Source organism: Jaculus jaculus, chromosome 3, assembly GCF_020740685.1.
Source record: "Jaculus jaculus isolate mJacJac1 chromosome 3, mJacJac1.mat.Y.cur, whole genome shotgun sequence".
Classification (NCBI taxonomy): Eukaryota; Metazoa; Chordata; class Mammalia; order Rodentia; family Dipodidae; genus Jaculus; species Jaculus jaculus.
The window spans coordinates 132365045-132388305 of record NC_059104.1 but is presented as its reverse complement, the minus strand read 5'-3'; the positions used below and the strand labels follow the sequence as shown (position 1 = coordinate 132388305).

The 23261-nt window shown below is 39.6% G+C and overlaps 1 protein-coding gene across 2 annotated transcripts in view; it reads right to left on the bottom strand.

The window, feature by feature from the left end:
* Positions 1-23261, bottom strand: part of Trpm1 (transient receptor potential cation channel subfamily M member 1) — a 144453-nt gene that overhangs the window by 6803 nt on the left and 114389 nt on the right. Inside the window, exons 21-26 of one of the 2 annotated variants that reach the window (XM_004658133.2) lie at positions 22792-23043; positions 20008-20200; positions 17960-17980; positions 16618-16762; positions 13608-13810; positions 12797-12929 (exon numbers count right to left, since the gene is read on the bottom strand). In XM_004658133.2, coding sequence (XP_004658190.2) covers positions 12797-12929; positions 13608-13810; positions 16618-16762; positions 17960-17980; positions 20008-20200; positions 22792-23043 — 947 coding nt within the window. The remainder of the gene's footprint in view (positions 1-12796; positions 12930-13607; positions 13811-16617; positions 16763-17959; positions 17981-20007; positions 20201-22791; positions 23044-23261) is intronic. The other variant, XM_004658132.2, reaches the window with a different exon arrangement.

Sequence of the window (23261 nt, the reverse complement as noted above, 5' to 3'; positions counted from 1 at the left end):
GTTGAGAGGGGTGTTCTGTTGGTGCTTGTTAGGTTAAATTGGCTTGTGGGATTTTCCTATCTTCTGTTTCTTTGAGGATGTTCTGCCCAATGCTATCACGAATGAAAGATCATTATTGAGATTTGTCTACTTTTCCCCTCAATTCTGTCAGTTTATGCTTCATCTATTATGAGGTTTTGACATCAGGTACATAGATAATTGTTTGACCCTTGGGTCAATTGACCTTTTCATCATTATATCCGATATAATGGCCTTGCTTGTTTCTGTAACAGCATTTGTCTTAGAGGCTATTTTGTCTGACAATTAGTGTAGCCACTGCAACTCTGTCTTGGTTGCTCTTGTGTGGGTTATCTTTCCCATGCTTTTACTTTCAAATTATTTGTTTCTTTGGATCTGAAGTAAGTCTCCATAGACACCATAAATTTTACCTTCATTATTAAGCTTATCTTCAAACCTGTTGACTATTACACCTACTCAAATATGCATTGATTTTTTTTTTGTAGTGAATGGTTCACTTCAGTTATTGTCTGTTAGAAAGCCATAAGTGATGAACTCCAGACTCAGGAGGTTGAGGGTGGTGATGTTTCTGTTCTTTATTAGCCTACCAAAAGTGACAGGACAGTAGGAAGAGGAAAAAGGGGCTCTTGGACAAAACAGATGGGGGCCCATGAATCATTTTATTTAACATTAAAAGATATATGACCATGATGATAAATCAGAAATGATGCTTGTTAGGAGTAGTCCCTTTGCCTACAATACCTTATTCATGTTTTTTTTTTTTGCTGTTGTTGTTTGAAATAGGGTTTTATCCTATCACTCTTGATCTTCCTATCTCAGTCTTCCCAAATTATAGTGTATACCATCAGACCCCAATGTCTTTTCATTCTAATCCAAAAAGGTAACACAGATATGCAATCATACTGCTCCTTGTTTAGAAGCAATAGCAGCCCCCCCTTTTTTTTTGAGGTAGGGTCTTACTGTAGCCCAAGCTGACCTCACAGTGATCCTCCTTCCTCAGACTCCTGAGTGTTGGAATTAAATGTGTGTGCCACCATACCCAGCTAATAGCAGTTTTTACTTCAGGTAAAAATCAAAGTGTAGGCTAGAGAGATGGCTTAGTGGTTAAGGTGCTTGCCTGCAAAGCCAAAGGACCAAGTTAGATTCCCCAGAACCCATGTAAGTCAGATGTGCAAGGTGGCCCATGCATCTGGGGTTTGTTTGCTGGGCTAGAGACCCTGATGTGTCCATTCTCTCCCCTCCCCTCTCCCGTCTTCTTCTCTTTCTCTAAAATAAATAAAATAAAAATGTTTTTTAATTGTTAATTTTATTTTTATTTATTTAGTTGACAGAGAAAGAGGGAGGGGGGCACGCCAGGGCCTCTAGCCACTGCAAACGAACTCCAGATGCATGCGCATCTGGCTAATGTGGGTCATGGGGAATCAAACCTGGGTTCTTTGGCTTTGTAGGCAAGTGCCTTAACCACTAAGCCATCTCTCTAGCCCAAAATATTTTTTTATTTTATTTTTTTAATTTTTTAAAAATTTATTTGAGAGTGACAGACACAGAGAGAAAGACAGAGGGAGAGAGAGAGAATGGGCGTGCCAGGGCTTCCAGCCTCTGCAAACGAACTCCAGACACGTGGGCCCCCTTGTGCATCTGGCTAACGTGGGACCTGGGGAACCGAGCCTCGAACCGGGGTCCTTAGGCTTTACAGGCAAGCGCTCAACCGCTAAGCCATCTCTCCAGCCCCCCCAAAATATTTTTTTAAAAAAATCAAATTTCACTGGTACCAAAGAGTATGCTAAGGGAAACCTGTACTCTTGTTGTAACTGTTTTCTATATGTTACATTTTATCATATTATGCAAATGCAATGTAAATTCAGCTTCAAGTCTTCTTCTCTTCTAGTTGTCTAGACAACTTCCAGCTATGATGATTTCTGTTACTTCTCTACAATCAGGTCTCCTGAGAACCTTCCTCTGGTCTTTCTTCCTGGCTTATCCTTTCTTCACTCCTCCATTTGCTTAAACATCCCTAACAACCATAGCCTCATCATCAACATAAACAAATACCATGGCATTTGATGACCCCTGCTTGAAAAAACTGTCCTAGGACTGCCAGCTAGCTACTTCCAGTGTTTATAGAAGAGCCAGAAGAATTGCATGTAAAAACAAGCTTGTTATCTGGCTTTAGGTATTATTTAATTAGATAACTTGACTATGATGCTTATTATTTGGTTTTCAAATAACATTTCTTTTTCTTTTCTTTTTTTCTTTTTCTTTTTGGTTTATCAAGGTGGAGTTTTGCTCTAGCCCAGGCTAACCTGGAATTCACTATATAGTCTCAGGGTGGCTTCAAACTCACAGCAACCCTCCTACCTCTGCCTCCCGAGTGCTGAGACTGAAGGTATGCACCACCATGTCAGTTGTCAAATAATATTTCTTTTACAAATATACTTATATATTTCCAGTCACTTAGCCACTTATAACCATTTTTCTAGGATGACTAGTACCCAGCACATAAATGGACATTATTTTGTTTGGGGGGGGGTCCCTTAGTGTTACAAAATGTATGCAAGGTATTACAGAGAGAGAGAGAGGAGAGAGACATTGATTTTATACTAGAACTACTTTTTGCTATTTCGCTCATATTTGAGTTCATGGATTCTGTAACTCCTTCTTCATGTGGATTACTTGTATGTCACATGAAGTAGCTTCTCTAGGTGTTTGTTTCACACATTACTTCCACAATTGCAGCGAAAATGCCTTAATATAAGAATACTTTTGCATGGGCTAGAGAAATAGCTCAGTGGTTAAAAGCACTTATTTGCAAAGCCACTGGCCTTGGTTCAATTTCCCAGTACCCACGTAAATCCAGATGCACAAAGTGGTGCATGCATCTGCAGTTTGTTTACATCATCAAGATACACTGGACCATCTGTACTCCCCCCCCCCTCTCTCGCACACACACACACACACACACACACACACAAATAAATTAATAAAACATCTTTTTAAAAAAGAATACTTTTGTAAAAAGCATTGTGGCCATTTTTTTCTACACAACAAACACATGGTTTTTCAAGTGGCAGGGCTGCAGAACAATTCCTGCAGAACAATAACCCTCTCCATTCTTTTCTAAGGTAGGAAACTATACACAAATGAAATGTATCAATTGTTTGGGCTCTTATGAATCGTTCTTCTGTCTTTTAATAGAACTGCAAATGCCACTTGATTATGATGCTTTCTGTTGTGTCCTTAGCTGATTAGTATATACTCTTACTAAAGCCATTGATAATACCAGTGACTAATTTGCTTGATCAGTTTGTTCTTTGATTAATAATTGTCCTGTTTCCTTGCAGGCCATTGCTAAGGCTCTTGCTTTTCCACCAGGGATAGATGGTGAGACCCTATTGTTGAAGACTACACATGTCTGGGCTGCAAGATCACTGACAAATCCTGCTGCAGCTAAACTGAAATCCTCCTCTCTGTAGACAAGCTGACAGAAAGCTGAAAAAAGTGATTCTGCATGCAGCTTCATGGGAGAGAGAAGTCATCAGTGGAGATAAACAACAGTGGACACTGCAAGCTTTAAGTTTGGCCACCCAGGCCAAATGAGCCAACAAGTACAATAGTGGCATGTCTGTTAGGGGGGAAGCTAACTGCTCACTAATTGGACTGAAGGCCCCCTCAGTGGGAGGGATTCTATGCCTGATAACTAAAAACCTATGGCAGGAGAGGTCATGAGCCCTAGGGGTGTAACGCCTGCTGGTGTCTGGCTAAATGTATATATTATGCTCCCTAGACTGCCCAGTAAGCATTTCTCTTAATGTTCATACCCATATATTAAAGCTACTCTCACTTTTAGTTAGAGAAGCTCCTCTTTTCAGATCCTCCAGGATGATTCACAAGGCACCATAGTGCTGAGAAGTGACAGAGGAGTGCTCAGCACTGAAACATCTCCATCACACCTTCAAAGGCTTGGGGTCCATTCCCGAAAAGGTGGAAGAAAGAATGTAAGAGCCAAAGGGAGGATAGACTCCTTACAGTCTTCCAGACACAAATTGGCTTAGATACGCATGACCTCACAGCACCTGGCACAAGACCCTCATAATAGGAGGAAAAATTGATGACATTAAAACAAAAAAGAGACTAATTGAGAGGAGGAGGGGATAATGTGGAGAGTGGAGTTGTGAAGGGCTTAAGGGGGGGGGGAGAGAATTATCATGGTTTATTGTCTATAATTATAGAAATTGTCAATAAAAATATTAAAAATTACTCTGTATCCTATCACTGTCAGATTTCTCTCTGTATGATTTAGAGACTAGCCTAGATTGAACTTGGCCTTTTCTGTTAAAAGGATACATACTAATACCTCAATCAGTCTCAAAATCTGGTGCTCGTGTGCGTGTATACACTTATTTTTTTAAATTAAGAAGATGCAATGTAATAGTATCAGATTAAAAGTTGGCCGACTTTGTCTAGTTGTTTTTTGAGGAAAAAACAAACAAAGAAACCCAATGCTGTTCTGTTTATCATTAACTTTGGGATTCCCATTGAAATGCAGCCATATTTGAATTGGGGATGAAATTATTCCTTTAATGTCTCCTTAAGCCTCTGTCACTTTGAGTTTCTTATAAAAAATAATAGCACTGGTTTTGCATGGTAGTGCTGTGATATATAATTGAAATTGTGCATGTGAAAATACTTCATGAACTGTAAATGCTTTATAAGTGTCAAAAGGACATGACTGCGTTGGGGCTGCATTGATGGCTGATTGGTTAAGGTGGCACATATGTCTGGAATTCATTTGCAGTGGCTAAAAGCCCTGGTGCACTATTCTCTTTCTTTCTATTTGCTTCTTTCTCTGTCTCTTTTTATCTTAAATAAATAAAATATTAAACAAAACACAAGACAGTGGAATAAAGTATCATTGTAAATCTTCTCTTGGTATATCTACTATTATTTGGGCATTTGATTTTTAGTGTAATAGCTATTAACCATGAAGTTTAACAAAACCATATTTATTCATTAAAGGAATTTTAGATAACCTTTTCCATTTCATTTAAATACTAGACAAAACAATATGGAACCTAGTACCTAGTTTTGTAGTAACTTCTAAAAGATTTGTGCATGGCATAATTTTGTTGGACTTTGCATAGACTCTCATCTATTAGTTTTTACCTTGTGTATGTGGGGGGATGGGGTGTGTTTGACATATGTATTTATTATGTATGTGCAGTTGCTTGTGCATGTGTTCATACACATGATGAAGGCCAGAGGAGAACATTGGGAGTCCTCTTTGATTGATCTTCTGCCTTGTTTCCCTGGGACAGAGTTTGCCACTGAACACCTGGAGCTACTGTTCTTGATAAGACTGGCTGACCAGTAAGCCCTAGAAATTCTGTCTCACCCTGCTCAGGCCTGGGATTATAGGTGTGCAAGGCCACACCTGGCTTTTTATGTGGGTGCTGGGGATTGAACTCAGCATGTTATGCTTGCATGGCAAGAGCTGTTACCCACTGAGCCATCTCCTCAACCCCATCATCTATTAAATGTTAAGTTTCATGTTCACATTTTCATGCTAAAACTCCCGCTTGTCTTTCCTAAGGAAAGGACTTAGACATTTGGAGCTCTATACTAAGCCAGCTATTAAAACATGTTTTATGTGCAGACATCGTTTCATGTGAACCCTTTACCTGCAAGGCATCTCATAAATTACATGGGAACATTGCCTTAATGACAGAGTTAAGTGTTCACATAAAAACATGATGTTAGTAAAGTTCAGTTCATTCCCAAAGAAACCCATGCTTCAAGGCCTAATGGTATTCTATACTTGATTTCTAAGACTATTCCTACCCTATAATTTTATTCTCGGTCCATAGATCATAAAGTTGTCTAATCCACTCAAAATTTTACATTCAGCTATTTTAACTTCTATTTACTTCCTAGTATATGGTTATCTTTTAAATTTAATAATTATAGGGGGAATACCCAGTATAAAACCTTGTGCTGACTTGCAGTGTTTTTACACATGAAACTGAACGAAGACTAATAATGAAGGAACAAAACTCAAGCCTTAATTCTCCTGGCTTTCACATTGTTTGCAATCAATAACACACTGAGTACTTACTAAAAGGAATCTAGCTCTGTGCTTTCTCATTTATGTATCACCGAAAGGCTGTTCCTCATATCTCCTGGGTTTCTGGAATTCAAGTCCTCTAAATCACTACCTTCTCTAACAATTGTCCTCTTTCTATTCAGGCCAGACTCTGGATAGCCACTGACTAAAGCTCTAATTGATATTCTAGGTTCTTCCTCCCTCCCTTACTTCTAACCCAATAGAGCCAAACCCTGGTCCTTCATCTGTCAGTACTAGAGCTGCAGACCTCGCAAGGATCAATGGTGCCTGGGAGAAATACAGGATATTTTTGCTGCTACTTGTAGATACTAGCATCTTGGCAATGTCCCCTCTGATTGGTTCTGGGAAGACAGCCCTTCTTCAGCCTCCTGTCCCCATGCATACTTGCATTTGAGTTACAGGGTGTCACTAATGAAAGTCATGGGAGCTATATGATATGGCCAAATACAATGTCATTACTGTTGTACCATCATTATTCCTGCCAAGCAATCCCTTGGCTATTTCCCTTTTTAGTTTATATTTTTCTCTAATGGTAAACACATGTGACTTGAATCTACTGGATTCATGATTGTAACAACAATGGCAATGGTATACTTTTTCATCATTGCTATTTTTTTTTCCATTGTGCCCAGTTTTTCATTAGTGCAATGCTTCTGTCTTCCCTCTAACTGTATACTTATTCTTAAGAAGAAATGCTGCTCTGGCAGGGTCCAGAGAAAATCTAGCATGATTTTCTTTCCTTGAAAGTCAGCTGCCTGCAAGGAAAGTTTTTATTTTGTCTTAGTCCTAGGGAAGCTTAGAGGGTGCTGACCCTGCCTATGAGGAGGGAGGCTGAGGTGATTGCTGTTGCCTGGAACTACACTGGCTTGTCTAATCCTGGGAGTGTATTTGGCAATAACTGAACCACATCCTACAGTATAACTCTATTACTAACAAAGTTAATTTTAAAATTTCTGTTTGTCTGGTGTCTGCATCTGTTTCTGAATTGGTTCTCAAAGTCAGGCGAGGGACAAGAATATCATTCACTGAGCACATAAAGCTCCAACAATTAATCTCATTCCTTTTCCCATCTTTCAAGCAGCCCTGATGCCTATTAATTTATGAGATGAAGGTATTCTGTTGGACTTTACCCCAATGCCTTACCCACGAATTGCAGCTTCCCTCTCTATATAACCTCAACATCTGAGGTCTCTCATCTCCCTCTCTAGTTGTTGTCTTGTCTCCTTTTTATAGCCTCTACTATCAGTGCCTTCTCTCCCTGTTCACATGGGAAAAGATGGCACATAAAATCTCAAAGCTATGGATTGTTGACTTTTCATGAAGAAATCTAAGACTTGAGCCCAGATACATAAATCTGACAAAACCCTCACCTAACCCAGTAGGTTTGGAGGCATTACAATGTGCTGGTACAGATTTGGCTAGTTTATGACCCACAGATTTTTAGGTACAGGGTTAGCTTCATTGCAAATAAGTAACTACTGGGCTGGAGTGATGGCTCAGTGAGTAAAGGAACTTGCTTGGGTTTGATTCCCTAGCATCCGTATAAACCCAGATATATAGTGGCACATGGACTTGTAGTTCATCTGCGGTGACAGGGGACCCTGATGCATCCATTCTCTCTCTCTCTCTCCTTGCAAATAAACAAATTAAAACTAATAAAATAGGTAACTACTGAATTGTATCCAGTAAATTTTGACATATATGACAAATAAAACTTATGTCAATGGGGTTGGGCAAAGTGGTTGGTGCATTTGGCAGACCAGGGCAGGAAGAAAGCAAGTCTGAGAAACAAACAAGCAAAAAGAATGGAAATGGAAATAGAATATATAAAAAAGTAAAGCAGAGACAGTATATACCACATATTCTAAAAGCCTACACTAATATATTTATTACAACTCAACAGTAAGTTCTGTAATAGACTTCCTTGAAGCCAGGGGAAAAGGCAAACACAGTAAACAACATAATTTTCATTTTTTGAGAAGAGGAAGTTTACTCTCTGATAAAGTTTTTCCTCATGCCAAAAAAATCACTATTTTTCTATGAATTTCTATTTTTACTGTGAACCTCATTTAGTTTGATGATACAAAATTATAATTGTGGGTTCTGGGGAATAAATCCTAGGTCCTTAAGCTTTGTAGGTAAGTGTCTTAACCATAAAACCATTTCTCCTGCCTAGTATATACTTTAAAAAATATATTTTTATTTATTTGCAAGCAGTGGGCATGTGAGAGAGAATAGGATACCAGGGCTTCTAGCTGCTGCAAACAAACTCCAGATGCATGTGCCACTTTGTGCATCTAGCTTTATGTGGATACTCAAGAATCAAACCCCAGGCCATTAGGTTTTGCAAGTCAGTGCCTTAACACTAAGCCATCTCTCCAGTCCATATACTGTTTTTAGAACCAATGTATTTTTAATTATTAGTATAAAATTTATAGTATAAACATTGTTCATTTTGGTCATAATCCCATCAGATTATACTCTTACATTCTCTCTCCCTACCCCTCATTGGGTTTGTTGGTATTCACTGTGGGGTCATAAATGCACCAATGTGTCTCTGTGAGGTGAGAGACAATGCCTCAGGATACTCCTTCCCACCCTGTGGCTCTTACAATCTTTCCACCTCCTCTTATTCTCTGGCTTTTGCTTAACTCCTTTAGAGTTAAGCTCTCTGCATCCTCTGAATTTCTGCTTTGATGAATTTTGTCTACTGCCATCTCCTTACAGAAGTTTGTCAGGCTAGCAGCGAGAGCAGCACTCTTTTGTTAAGTCACCACTTCCTCTGTAATGTTTCCTGGGCCCTGGCAGGTATGATAGAGATGACTTGTCTCATGCTAGACAGTTGGCTATTTTTTCCTGTTTGGCAAATTTTGTAAGGAAAAAATTCTTTCCAACCCAATTGCTCTTGGAAATGTGAGACTGAACATAACACCAAAGATTTTGGGGGAATCAGAATCTTCTATTCAAGGTTTGGATAGTTTAAGACCAATAGCTTCTTAAGTATAAAGCCAACTGTTCCTAGAGTGCATAGTTTATATATATTGTCTATTCTGAAATATCAGACATAAATTTTATGTAAATAGATGTAGAAGATATAAAAAAGAGGAGGCCATGTACCCAGTTCATACACATTTGAAAAAAACAAAACAAAACTCTACCTGCACAGAAAGTTTTGGGAGAGTCAGAATCTGCTAATAAGTTTGGCTCATCAAAGCCAAAAGGACTGGAGTCAGAGGGAGCAGAGTTGCTTTTCCAATATACCACAAAGGAACTGATTGAAAATGGGATAGGAATTAGGATTCAAATGGCGAGAGATAAATTTTGGATTCATTCACTCACTCAAAATCTTATTTCCAATCAGTGGAGATAGGCAGGCTCTGGGACCACCATGATGCTTGCATTCATGGACCTTAGGCTCTAAGATTAAAATATTTAAAGTGTTAGGAGGTCAGAGAACTTTGCCATAAGGAAATCCAATGGATTCATAGGGAAGGATGATGACGTGTCAGAAGGAACAGCTCATGCAAAAGCCCTGTGGTAGAAAGGATAAGAGGTTTTGAGGAAGTAAAAGATTAGGATCATGGAGTCCCTATGAATTTCAGTCTTAGTGAGTTAGCAGATTGGTAATGCCATTTGTAGACCCTGGCACCCAGGAGGAGGAATCTATAAGTCTGGGAGGAGAACTATGAGTACAGAGCCTCTGAGACATCCAGGTGGGCATGCTGGGTGTGGCTTTAGGTTAAATTCTCTGCTGCAACCCAGGGCTGTGTTAACTAACACTAAATACACTAAATCATATTGCAAATTTCTTCATGAGGGAATACATGTCAACATTTATAGCAAAATAAATGGTCAAATTGTTAAAATATTATATGTCATTTCCAAGCATTAGGAGAAGCCATGGATTTGGTTCCCACTTGATATGTTCAGTGTACCCAGCATGGGTAGTGGGGGATGGGAACTGACTGAAGAACCAACATCCTGTGACCATGGAGGGGGAAAAAAAACTGGCCATGAGAATGGCTGGCTCTATTTGGCAACACAGAGGTGAGACAAGGCCTGATCATGCTCAGCCAGGCCGTGTAATGATGCTGAGGGAGACAGTACTGAGAGAAGGGCAGAAAGTCAACATGTGGCAAATGAAGTGCAGAACGTACACCAACTCAATGTATAAAAAAGGTTGCAGAATGAACAGAAATGTCCAGATACTGAAACATTTCCTTGGAAAGTAATCACTTGCTCTCCACTTGTTACAGGGGAGGCAAGCTGCTTTCTCCCAACTAGGCTCCTTCTAAGTGGCTAGGCATCCACCTGTGAGTCAGCAAAGGGAAGTGGGAGGAGGGTAAGGAATTTGTTCCCTTCACTCTTGGCCAGTCAGCCAAAGGAAACAGGAAGTAGCATGTTTTTATTTCCCAGCACACTTTCATTCCTATTACGTGCGCACAGAGCCCCTGGAGAAAAATGCAATACGGTAGTAACCCGATAACCACATTCTTGGAGTACTGGTCCAAGAATGGTAAAAATCCAAACAATGCCAGGGGAAAGGGAGGGGGGAGAAATGAGCAAAACAAAACACAATTTCCATTGTAAATGACTGGGTATGATTAACTCTAAGTTTAATGGCTATGGCTTTTGTAGAATTTTAAAAAATATTTTACTTTTATTTATTTATTTGACAGAGAAAGAGGGAGAGAGAGAAAGAATGGGTAGCCACTGCAAATGAACTCCAGATGTGTGCACCCCCTTGTGCATCTGGCTAACATGGGTCCTGGGGAATTGAACCAGGGTCCTTTGGCTTTGCAGGCAATTGCCTTAACTGGTAAGCCATCCCTCCAGTCCTATTGTGGAATTTTTATTTTTATAAAGATATTATTTTGTTTTAAAAGCTTGTTACTTTAAAACTATCAAGCTTTTCAAAATGTTACTAAGAATGTGCTTGTTAAGGTTCAAAAGTAACCCTGGATTTGTCAGATTGGATATGGTTGGATTACAGAGTAACTGGGACAGTGGCCATCAGTCAGGGGCATATCTTTTCCTGTCAGCTAAGGACAGGAGTGGGAGTTGAATCTGTTGTAATTTCTGGCTCCCAATTGGTAATTGCTCACCAAAGTTTCTTTTTGAAGTCTTATGTTTGTATTTCTCAAGATACACAGGTATCTGTATCAGGAAATTATCAGGGATAAAAGGATGAGCCAGAATCCCGCAAGGCATGTCTCTTGCATATCCTACTTACATTGTTAGTTAACCTCTTTGGAATGATTATTATTAAATTGTTTTTACTAAGCATTGAAGCATCTTAAAAATTCTGATTTCAGGGCTGGAGAGATGGCTCAGCAGTTAAAGGTGCTTGCTTGCAAAGCTTGTCAGCCTGGGTTTAATTCACCAGTCCTTTGTTAAAGCTAGATAGTGGCACATGCATCTGGAGGTCATTTATAGGATGCCCTAGTGTTCGTCCTATGTCTCTCTCTGTGCTTGCAAATAAATATTTTTTTTAATTTCTGATTTCACAAAAAAAATGCAGGGAGGGCCTGGAGAGATTGGAGAGATGGCTTAGTCATTAAGGCACTTGCCTGTGAAGCCAAAGGACCCAGGTCTGATTCCCCAGTAGCCCCATAAGCCAGATGCACAATGTGGCACATAGCTCATTTGCAGTGGCTAGAGGCCCTGGTGCACCTATTCTCTCTGTCTGTTTTAAATAAATAGGTAAAAATATTTTTTAATGCAGGGAGCTGAGGAGATAGCTCAGTTAGTAAAGAGCTTGCCTTGCAAGCACAAGGACCCGAGTTCAATCCCCAGTATATGAGAGGATAACATCCAGGGTTGTCCTCTGGCCTCCATATGCATGTGTACATGTATGCACATGTATCCACACACATAAATACACATGCATACTTACATACCACACATGCAAAACAATGTGCATGGTGAAGGCTTATTCTTCTTGCCTACCCATTTTCCAGTTACTCATTCCTAGTTTAGGATACAGGCATACTATCAAGTTTTTAAAACATTAACTTCTTTTCTCCTGCCTTCATTTACCCATGTGTGAATCCAGACACCCATGACATTCATTCATTCATGTGGCATGATTTTAGACAGTATCATGCTTGTTTTACTGAGTATTGAGGGCATTAATGTGTCTGAAAGACAGATCTACCCTATTCCAGAGGCTCCCACCCTCATGGAGATGCATACCACTCCCTACCCATTCCCCCCTAGGTCTCACTCTCATAGGAAACCAGAAGCAGCGTCTTTACCCCTGCCCTGGGTGACGGGAAAGGTGCTTCCCTGCATTAGACAGAGGCTGTGCAGGGTGAGGAGCTCAGTCCCTGAGGACACCATACTTGGCCAAGAGAATGACACTAGGAGCAGGGAGAGAGATGGCTTCCAGCGACTGATGCAGGACTCGTGGTAACACCCCACTTGAGGTGGTGAGGGTGCTCAAGAACTGTTACAGGATTTTCTGTCCTATTTGTAATAAATGTTATCTTTTCGGGAGATGGGGGAGGGTTCATGGTTGGATAGACAGGAGAATTAGGAGTGAATGCTTGGTACTATACTTGATCTTACCCCAAAAGTCTAAAGGAGACTTGGATCAACTTTTGCTCATGCATAGTGCAGGAGGGGTGCAGAGGCCCACAACCCCTCTAGACACACCTCTCACAAGTGACCCGGATGCGCTCATCACTGGACGACTGCTGCTCATCCTCCTTCTCCTGGAAGTGCTCCTGCACGCACTGCTCCTCGAACTCATGCAGCCTCTTCAGCTCCTCATCACTGAGGAACAGCTCTGGGGAAAGAGAGGAGCGATGGCCAAGTGAAGAACATGCCACAGTTGCATCGTTGAGGATTTCATATTCTGATTTTAATTAAACTCGCTTCTCTACCACAAGTAGGCAGTGCCCTCACCACTCCAAAAGGTAATTAGCCAAAATAAAACAAAAGATGAGAGCAAAAAATAAAAAGAAAAGGAAGATACATGGAAGGAAGAAAGAAAGAAAAACAAAACAACAAACAGGAAAAATAACACTGGCTTATTTATCTTTCTTTTGGAGCACAATTGGTCACACCTTTTACTATAAAAAACATTTGTATTTGTTGAGAAAGCGAGAGCAAATAATATTTTGTGGAAAACCTTTTGCATGTTAGATCAGGAGTAGTCAAGCATTCTTTGGCTTCCTCTTTAGATATAGCAAATGAATACCTTCAAAGGAGCATTGGATGCATATAGAAGTGATATTTTGAGAACTTGCTCAATTTCTGGTTGCCACTAGATGGCTATCAGCAATATTAATAACTTACATATGAACAAAACAAGATAAGCTGAAAACAAGAAACAGTCTATAAAGTTCAGTAGTGTTGTTTTTCACACACTTCATATTTTCATAAACTTTCTTTCTATGGAAGTGTCTAGGTAGACCCTTGTTTTGAAATAGCCCACAGTAGAAATGAAGAGTCCAGAACTTACTCAAGCCACGATCCTGTTCCTCCTGGTCCCCTTCTCGTTTTTTCCTGCAGCGACCACTGAGACGCATAACTATTATGTAGATGTGGCTTAAAATGATCATTGGCGGTGGCAGGACTGGCCTGTCATGGAATGTCATGATCAGCTGGTATCGCTGGAACTTCCATACTTGGTTGGATATTGATTTTACTTCAAAGAAGGTATTGCTTTAAAAGAAGACATTTTTTAACAGTTGATTATATTAATTTTTATTGTGATTTCCCTGAGTCATCAGAGTTACTCATGTTGAAATGAAAATGCACAATGGAATGGTCATTGGTATGTTTGAAGCATATTCCTCGGTTACCTAACTTAGTCTAGCCAGCAATGTAGATTATCCATGTGCAAGTATATTTAATTCATATGAAAGTAAGTTAGGCTATTAAATTTTGGTATGCACTACTCTCTTAAAAATCTATGCCAACTATATCTACTTGATATTCAACAAAGGCCCAAACAATATAGGCTGGAAAAAAGATAGCATCTTCAACAAATGGTGCTGGACAAACTGGATAACCACATGCAGGAAACTAAAACTTGATCCACACATTTCACCATGCACTACACTCAAATCCAAATGGATCAAAGAACTCAACATAAGACCAGAAACTCGAACACTACTGGAAGAAAATTTAGGAAGTACTTTCCATGATATAGGGATGGAAAAAGACTTCCTGAACAAAACCCCAGTGGCTCAAGTTCTTAAACAGTCACTCACCCAATGGGATCATATGAAGCTGAAGAGTTTCTTTACAGACAAGCATATAATAAGCAAAGCCAATAGAATACCCACAGAATGGGAGAAAATATTTGCAGGTTATCCAACTGATAGAGGCCTAATATCTAGAATCTACAAAGAACTCAAAAGTCTAAACAATAAGAAGATAAATACCCCACTCACAAAATGGGGTGCAGAGTTGAACAGGCAATTCACAGAAGAAGGTATACAAATGGCAAACACACACTTAAGAAAATGTTCATCATCCTTAATAATCAGAGAAATACAAATTAAAACAACTATGAGATTCCATCTTACCCCAATAAGGATAGCCAACATCAAAAAATAAAATGAAAATAAATGCTGGCGAGGATGTGGAGAAGCAGGACCACTCATTCACTGCTGGTGGGAATGTAGGATGGTACAACCACTTTGGAAAGCAATATGGAGACTCCTGAAAAAGCTGACTATAGAAATACCAACAGACCCAGTTATACCCATACTGGGCATCTACTCTAAAGCCTTCAAATCACAGGCCAGAGAGATTTGCTCAACCATGTTTGTAGCGGCTCAATTCATAATAGCTAAAATCAATCCAGATGTCCATCATTAGAAGAATGGATAACAAAGATGTGGTATATCTACACAATGGAATTCTATACAGCAGTAAGAAAAAACGACACAAAGAAATTTGAGGAATAATGGTTGAACCTGGAACAGATCATTCTCCATGAACTTACCCAGTCACAGAAAAAAAAATCGACACATAGTCTCACTCATCCACAACACCTAACCAGAATCTACCCAAGATACCTTACATACCCAGCAAGCACCTCATGGACTAGACAATAGGATGGATGGGGAGGGCGGGGAGGGCATCAAAGGTGGACAGCAGTAATCTGGACCCAAACGACAATGGTACCATAAAATCCTACTTCCTAAAAGACAGACCAAATGGCTGAACCTTCACTAGACCCTTACAGGAAACACCTGAACCACAAGACACTGGAGAGGGTAGGATCAAGACTAACCTAAATCTTCTACATCTTCCCTCCCTCCCTCTCCCCCTCTCCCCTCTCTCTCTCTCTCCTCTCTAACTCTTGTATATTGCCTTTATGGGATTGAAGGTGCATTATTTTAGATGGGGTAGATACAATCTGTGTCAGATTTTAGCTGGGACTATAGGCGAGTGTGCTATTATCTAATGGCTTTTGTTTCCTCATTCTCAAGCCACAACCTAGGTTTTCTCCAATGTTCTGTCTTGTTCTTTAATTTTACATTTCTAGGAAGGATTTGTCTTCATATTTTTCTTATTTTATTTTATTTATTTGAGAGTGACAGAGAAAGAGGAGGGAGAGAGAGAGAGAGAGTGAGCGAGCGAGCGAGAGAGAGAGAAAGAGAGAGAGAGGGAGAAAGAATGGGTGAACCAGGGCCTCTAGCCAATGCAAATGAACTACAGATGCATGTGCCACCTTGTGCATCTGGCTTATGTGGGTAATTGAGGAATTGAGGGGAATTGAGCCTGGGGTCCTTAGGCTTCACAGGCAAGTGTTTAACTGCTAAGCCATCTCTCCAGCCCTATCTTTGTATTTTTCGTATTAGGAGCTTTGTTTCTTTTTAAGACATGGTCTCATATAGCCCAGGCTGGCTAGGAGCTTGCTATGGAGCCAAGGATGACTTGAACTCTTGATCCTCCTGCCTCTCTCTACCTCCCAAGTTCATCTTAGAAGCTAAAATATTTTTTAAACATTTATTAAGCACTGTCAACCTACTCAACATGTGGCAATAGGCAATTTCATAAAAAACCTCATTTAATAATTTAAGCCACTTTATCTTCTATACTGTAATTGATAATGTATAAGATTTTATGTATTAAAATAATCATAACAGCTTGTGAAATTAATATTGCTTTGTATGCCTCTGATGATAAGTGAATGGTGCAACTTGATAAATCTTTTCTACCCCAGGAGACTTCTGCCTCAGAAAAATATTTTCATTAGATTAAAATATGCACTGCAGTGTTAAAATAGTAACCAAGATTAAATTTAAATATGTTTAATGCCAGCTCTTGATTTATGAATACATTAAGACTGATTAAGGTTTATCAAAAAAGACTGCAAAAATTCTATCCATTTAAAAGCCTTCATGGATTTCTCTACAAATATATGGTAGGTAGCATGGGAGCTCTCTGAAATTAAATTAGAAATCTGTACAGCAATAAATAATGAGCACATGGTCATCAGTCATGGTACGTACTTGAAAACGGCAATGAGCAGGTTGACCAGCAGGATGTTGGCCACCAGGAGGTAGCAGGCCATGAGGGCTGGTGTGAGCCAGGCACCAGGAATGCAGGGAGGGAGCCGTTTGCCGTCCTCATCATAGAGATTTTCACCACAAGGAGCTGAAAGAAGAACTTGTCTTTGCATTTGTCTTGTGCATATGATGAGAGAATAAATATCTGTCACATGTGTTATTAATTAACCTATTTCTTTTGTTTTTCTGTTAGAGACAGGCCCTCATCATGTAGCCCAGTCTGGCCTCAAAATTGAAATCCTTCTGCCTCTGCGTCCCAAGTGCTAGGATTATAGCCATGTACCCTTACACCCCTACACTTTGCTTACACTTTCTCACTTCACCAAAGTTTGCAAGTGAACAATATTACAATATACACTTCACTGAGGATAAGTAGTTAGCTTGTCATTTGTAAACATTTTCTATTTATTTTCCAGTTTTCACATTTAGAGTTGTTTTTTTTTTTTTTTTTTTTTTTTTTTGGTGGTGCTATAGAGAGAACCTAGGGTCTTGCACATGCCAGGCAGGCTTTCTACCACTGTGTTACATCTCAGCCCCACACATAAAAATTTTAAATGATTAAACTCACAAATCTGTCTGCATGGTGTCTTGCTACACTGCTAGGTCTGTTAGAAGGCTATCCTGTTTTCTAATGATTTAGCATTAGTTTCTATTGTCTTGTTTTCTGGGTTTCATTTGTTCACTAAATTAGAAAACAATTTGCTGTGAGTTGTGGAGGAAGGATCCTTGCTACCCTCTCAAATCAACTGTTATGGGGACCATGTTTGAAAAATCATCATTCCTTCCACTGTTCATTTTAAATGCCACATCTATTATAGGAGATTTGTTTTCCAAAGATGGAAAAATAGGAGGATCCCAACATTGAATTTATATCCTGTTTACTTTTACTTGAAATGTTATAAATTATTGACACCAGACATCTGAAGAGGTGTGTGAAGATGGGATGAGACTGTCAGTAACTAGCTAAGGAAGATTATTTAATAGGGCTAGAGAGATAGCATAGTGGTTAAGCGCTTGCCTGTGAAGCCTAAGGACCCCGGTTCGAGGCTCCATTCTCCAGGACCCACGTTAGTCAGATGCACAAGGGGGCACACGCATCTGGAGTTCATTTGCAGTGGCTGGAGGCCCTGGTGCATCCATTCTCTCTCTTTCTATTTGCCTCTTTCTCCCTCTTTGCCACTCTCAAATAAATAAAATAAACCAAAAAATTATTTAAGAAAGGAAAGATTATTAAAAAAGATTATTTAATAAACACATGTAAACTTATGGTTTCATATAAACTTACGGTTAATTTCCATGGCGTATACTGTACAGCAATTAAGAAACAAAAGTTGTGTTTTGTTTTCCAATTGTGGCAGGAGGGAAGGAAAGAAAACAAAAACAACAGTTGAGAGGAACATTAAACAAATGATTTAACAACCCAAGAACTGCTTTGCTGTTAAGGAATGCAAGATTTGAAGCTTGAAAATTACAGATTGATGCTCTGAAGCAGTGCTGTGCTTAGAATAATTGTACCTATTATTAATTCTAGGGGATAGTTCATGAATATTTATTTTGCCATATGTCTATAGGCATCAGCAAAAACTCACTAGTTAAAATACTGTGAAAAAGATGTGATGTTGCTGGCAGATGATCATTTTAACTCATGAGTTAACCAATCAAACATTCCCTATGTTCTACCACAAATAACTCCTCAGCAGAAATAGATACAGAATTACTGTATAACAGATAGAGAACCGAAAGCCTACATTTAATGGTATTACTGAAAATAACATAGATTTAAGTTTACCTTCATTAATCGTCTCTCACCATCAGTTTAATTTCAAAAATATCAAAGTAAAAATATTATTTTGACCTCTGGCCTTCCCATGCATGTTCACAAACATGCATGCAAAACCCCACCAAGACATGTACCCACACACATGAGCATGAATACACATAGCACACACATACAAAAATAGAGTAAATTTTTAGAAAATATGTTTACCTAGGCTAATATATTTTTTTTTGTTGTTGTTGTTAATTTGCTCTGTTTGTGCATGTGTGTGTGTGTGTGTGTGTGTGTGTGTGTGTGTGTGTGAGCGTGCACATGCCCAGGTGCTCTGGGTGCAGTACACTATTGTACTTGCTTTATAATCAAGTACACCATGTGATGAAAACATTTATACTGACAAGAATAAGACACTGAAATGCCTTGTTCACTGATGGAGGAGTGAATTTTCTGTGGATACTTGAACCTCACTTCTTACCATAAGACCTGCAATCTTCTAGCTCAGCTCACGGAGGAGCTGGCTCTGTAGTTCCCAGATACCCATTCTGTTGTGCAGCCCTTTTCCTTGCTGATATCCAGACTATTATTGACAGTAAAACTAGTGCTTCTGCATGTATCAATCCGTCCATCATGCTGACCAGCACTCAGGATGCGAAAGTAGGAGGATCACCATGAGTTTGACACCAGCCTGGACTATTGAGTTTCAGGTCAGCCTGGGCTAGAGTGAGTGAGACCCTTCTTCAAAAAACCATCTCCCTAAAATATTATCATGTTGTACCTAATAAATATGTTAAATTTTGTGTCAGTTAAAATAAATGAATACGGTTTTAAAAGTAACACCTGTAGTGAAGAGGAAATGGATAGCTATGTGGACAATAGGATTTGATGGCTTGAGGAAGCACAGCATGTAAGCTGTCAGTTGTTACCCGCTTCATTTCCTTGGAATAACATTTATCCCAGGATGGGTGGATGCAGGGAGAACAACCTCGAATATTGGCCCTGGCAATGCCATCAGTTCCAGCTCATCGAGTGACATTCAGAATTGTGGTGAGTTGGTTTGAGAGAAAAAGAAATGACTAATATCTCAAAGTCAACATTTCAAAAGCAGTACTTCTTCCTTTTATGTGTGTGGGCACGTGTGTATACATGTTCATATGGGTGTGGGTGCAGGTGTGCACATGCATGTGGAGGCCAGAGGTCAAAACCGCCAGATGTTCTCAGTCACTCCTCACCTTACTTATTTTTTGAGATAGGGCTACCCACAGAACCTAGGGCTCACTACTGCTTCAGCTTGACTCGCCAGTGAACCCCAAGGATCCTCCTGTCTCCATGTCCCAGCTCTGGGATTACGTGTGCACACCACCATGCCTAGTATTTTATGGAGTCACTTCCACTTTCCCCACTGAACCATCTCCCACACCCTGTATGTATTTCTTCATAAAATGACTCATTACCTATGGCAAAATTAAAAAAAAAAAAAGATTTTACTTCCAAATTAACATACACTTTTTCATTAATTTGGAACTGATCATCTGCCTTGAAAACAGGGAAGAGAGTCTTACTATCAATTCTATTCTTACGGTCTATCTGGTCTGCAAACACCTCCCCATAGATCATCCAGTAGGGCATGTAGAAGATGTTTCGTGCCAGTTTCCAAGAAGGCTTCTCCTCTGGGTGCAAGATAGCTTGGCGAGCTACTCCGAAACTCATCAGCACAACCAGCATGATGACCACAAAGTACAGCATGTCGATCATCTGAGGAGAGAGAGTGCATCTCTTACTGCATTGACTCATGGGCCACGCACACACTGGTCGTCATGCTGCACCACCCAGACGTGTCACAACTGCTTATTTCTTGAAGATGAAGAAAGCCTCTTCCCTCTCTTTCCTTCCTCTTCACAGGCTGCTAGGTTTTTTGTTTCTGTTTTTCCCTCTACTTTAGAACATTTCTACCCTCATCTGCTCTGGACCCTTCTTGCTTTTCTTCCATTGTTTGGATCTAGAGTGCCCCTCAGTGGCCCATGTGTTGAAGACTTGGTCCCCAAGGTGGCGTTATTATTATCATCAGGTGGAACCTTTGAGAGATGGGACATTGTGGGAGGTCCTTAGTCACTGGGAAGATTATTGGACCTTCTGTCCTCTCTATCTTTTTCTCTATGCTTTTTTTTTTGTTTTTTTTTGTTTTTTTGTCTTGTGTTTCCAGCACTAAAACTCCTTTGCCACAGACCCAAACCAACAGGACTAATTGATCATGGAATGAACCCATAAAGCTGTGAGCCAAAATGAACTTTGTCTTTTTTAAAAAATATATTTTATTTATTTATTTATTTATGAGAGAGAGAGAGAGAGACAGGAAGAGCCAGAGAGAAAGGGAGAAAGGGCATGCTAGGGCCTTTAGCCACTGCAAACCAACTCTAGATGCATGTGCCCCCTTGTGTATCTGGCTTACGTGGGTCCTGGGGAATCAAACCAGGGTCCTTAGGCTTCACAGGCAAATGCCTTAACCACTAAGCTATTTTTCCAGCCCATGAACTTTGTCTTTTATAAGTTGTATTTTATTATGGTGACAAAAAACTGACTATTCTACCCATAAACAGATGTTCCTCCAGTAACTAATTGAAAAAATGTAGAACTTGGAAAAATGGAGTTTTTAAGAGAAAAGAAGCAAGAGGAGGATATGCCTACGAAGGTATCCGATGAGTCAACAGTGTGCAAATGTATTTATTCGTGACACAACGAGCATCATGCTGGATGGTGCTGATGGACTTACTATTTTTTTACTGGTGGACTTACTATTTTTTTTATTTTTTTCACTACTAGATAGAACAAAAGGCCTTATGAATGCTAAGCAAAGACTCTATCAACTGAGCTATACACTATCCCTCTCAAGTCAGTGTAATTCCTAACTTTAAACATCTCTGAGGATGATATCCCTTACTAAACCATAGATCCCATAGCTCAAAGTCACCCATTCTGTAAAGAGTTTTTCTAAACTAAGGTGGTTTCCTTTTCTTGTGGGACCAATCCTAAAATAAGGCTACTTTAAAATATTTTATTTATTTATTTATTTATTTGAGAGAGAGAGAGAGAGAGAGAGAGAGAGAGAGAGAGAAGGAGAGAAATAGGAAAATAGAATGGGCACACCAGGGCCTCTAACCCACTGCAAATGAATTCCAGACACATGTGTCACATTGTGCATCCAGCTTTATGTGGTTACTGGGGAATCAAAATTGGGTTGTTAGGCTTTGCAGGCAAACACCTTAACCATGAAACCATGTCTCCAACCTCTAAGCCTATTTTAGTAACATAAGGATGATTGCTTGGTTCATGGTTAATTTCATATTCTGTTTCTTGTTCTGGAGCAAATATCACCATGGATTTGTCTTGAACTAATTATACAAAGTACCCATGTCTACTATAGGCCAGAGCACTTGAGCCAAAGATTGTCTTGGGCATAGGTAGTGGATCTCCTCTGCTCCTTCTCTTTGTCCTTGGCTTCTGTCACAGGTTATGAAGTTGTCAATCATATTTTTGACATGAAAATGTTTTGAAACATATGTTAACTTCATAAAACATGGAATCAAGGTCCCTGTACTAGAGTATTGACCATGTTTCCAGCCATCAATTATAGAATGAGTATTTTGAGATCTGTGTGTGCGTGTTGTTGGTGGTGGGGGCACCCCATACACTCACCTACATTTGGAGGCTCTCACCTATGGTGGCCAGAACAGAACATCAAGTGTTCCCACACTATCACTCGTCCACCTTGTCATTGTTTTGAACCGAATTCTCTTAAGTGACTCTGGAACTTGCAGGGCTCCAACAATTCTGGGATTGTTGCTCCACTGAGGAACGGGGTTACAAGTGCGTGTGGTCATACCCAGCTGTTCATATATATATATATATATATATATATATATATATATATATATATATATATATACACATCAGTATATCCCAGGGACTTGATACCTATCATCTTCCTTTCATGTCATATATATATCTCCTTATATTACTAAGATAGGCTTAGAGGTTGGAGACATGGTTACATGGTTAAGGTGCTTGCCTGCAAAGCCTAACAACCCAATTTTGATTCCCCAGTAACCCTATCATATCTATCTATCTATCTATATATATATGCATATATATATAGTAACCTTAATCTCATTGGTTTTCATTGGAATTTATTAAACTGTCAACATTGTAAGTGACCTATGTCTCAAAGAAAAACATATTTCCAGTAAGAAACCAGCTGCAAAGGAAAGATCAACTGAAATCAAAGCCTGGTGTGGTGTCTTAATTGCAGCCAAAATATCTCTGGTTCCTCATGAGGGGTCATTACTAACCATTTTTCCGATCATCATCACGTAGGGGCCAAGATATTTGTTGACACCAAAGATGTCTAAGACACGGATGTACCAGAGGATGATGTCCACACAGTAGATGACCCGGCCATAGCCCATGTATGGCTGGTTCTGTAGGCGAAGGATTGCTCCAATCATGAACATGGAAATGGCCACAAGATCTGTGATATTCCAGTACTCCTGAAGCCAAACTTTTATTTTCTGACTGAGTTTGCCTGGTTCTGACATGAGAATCTGAAAACAAATTCCAAAGAACAATAAACTGAGAGGAATGTATTGGAAGTCTTGTCTTTTTTAGAATCTTGGAGAGATACGCCTGGTGGAACATTCCATGGCATCTGGTCCCTTTCCTGCTCAAGATCTCTAAACACAAATCTTCTCAGGCAGAGGAGATATCTAGAAAGGGAAATTCCATGGAATCCTCTGTATTCTTGCATTCGGAGTTTCATAGA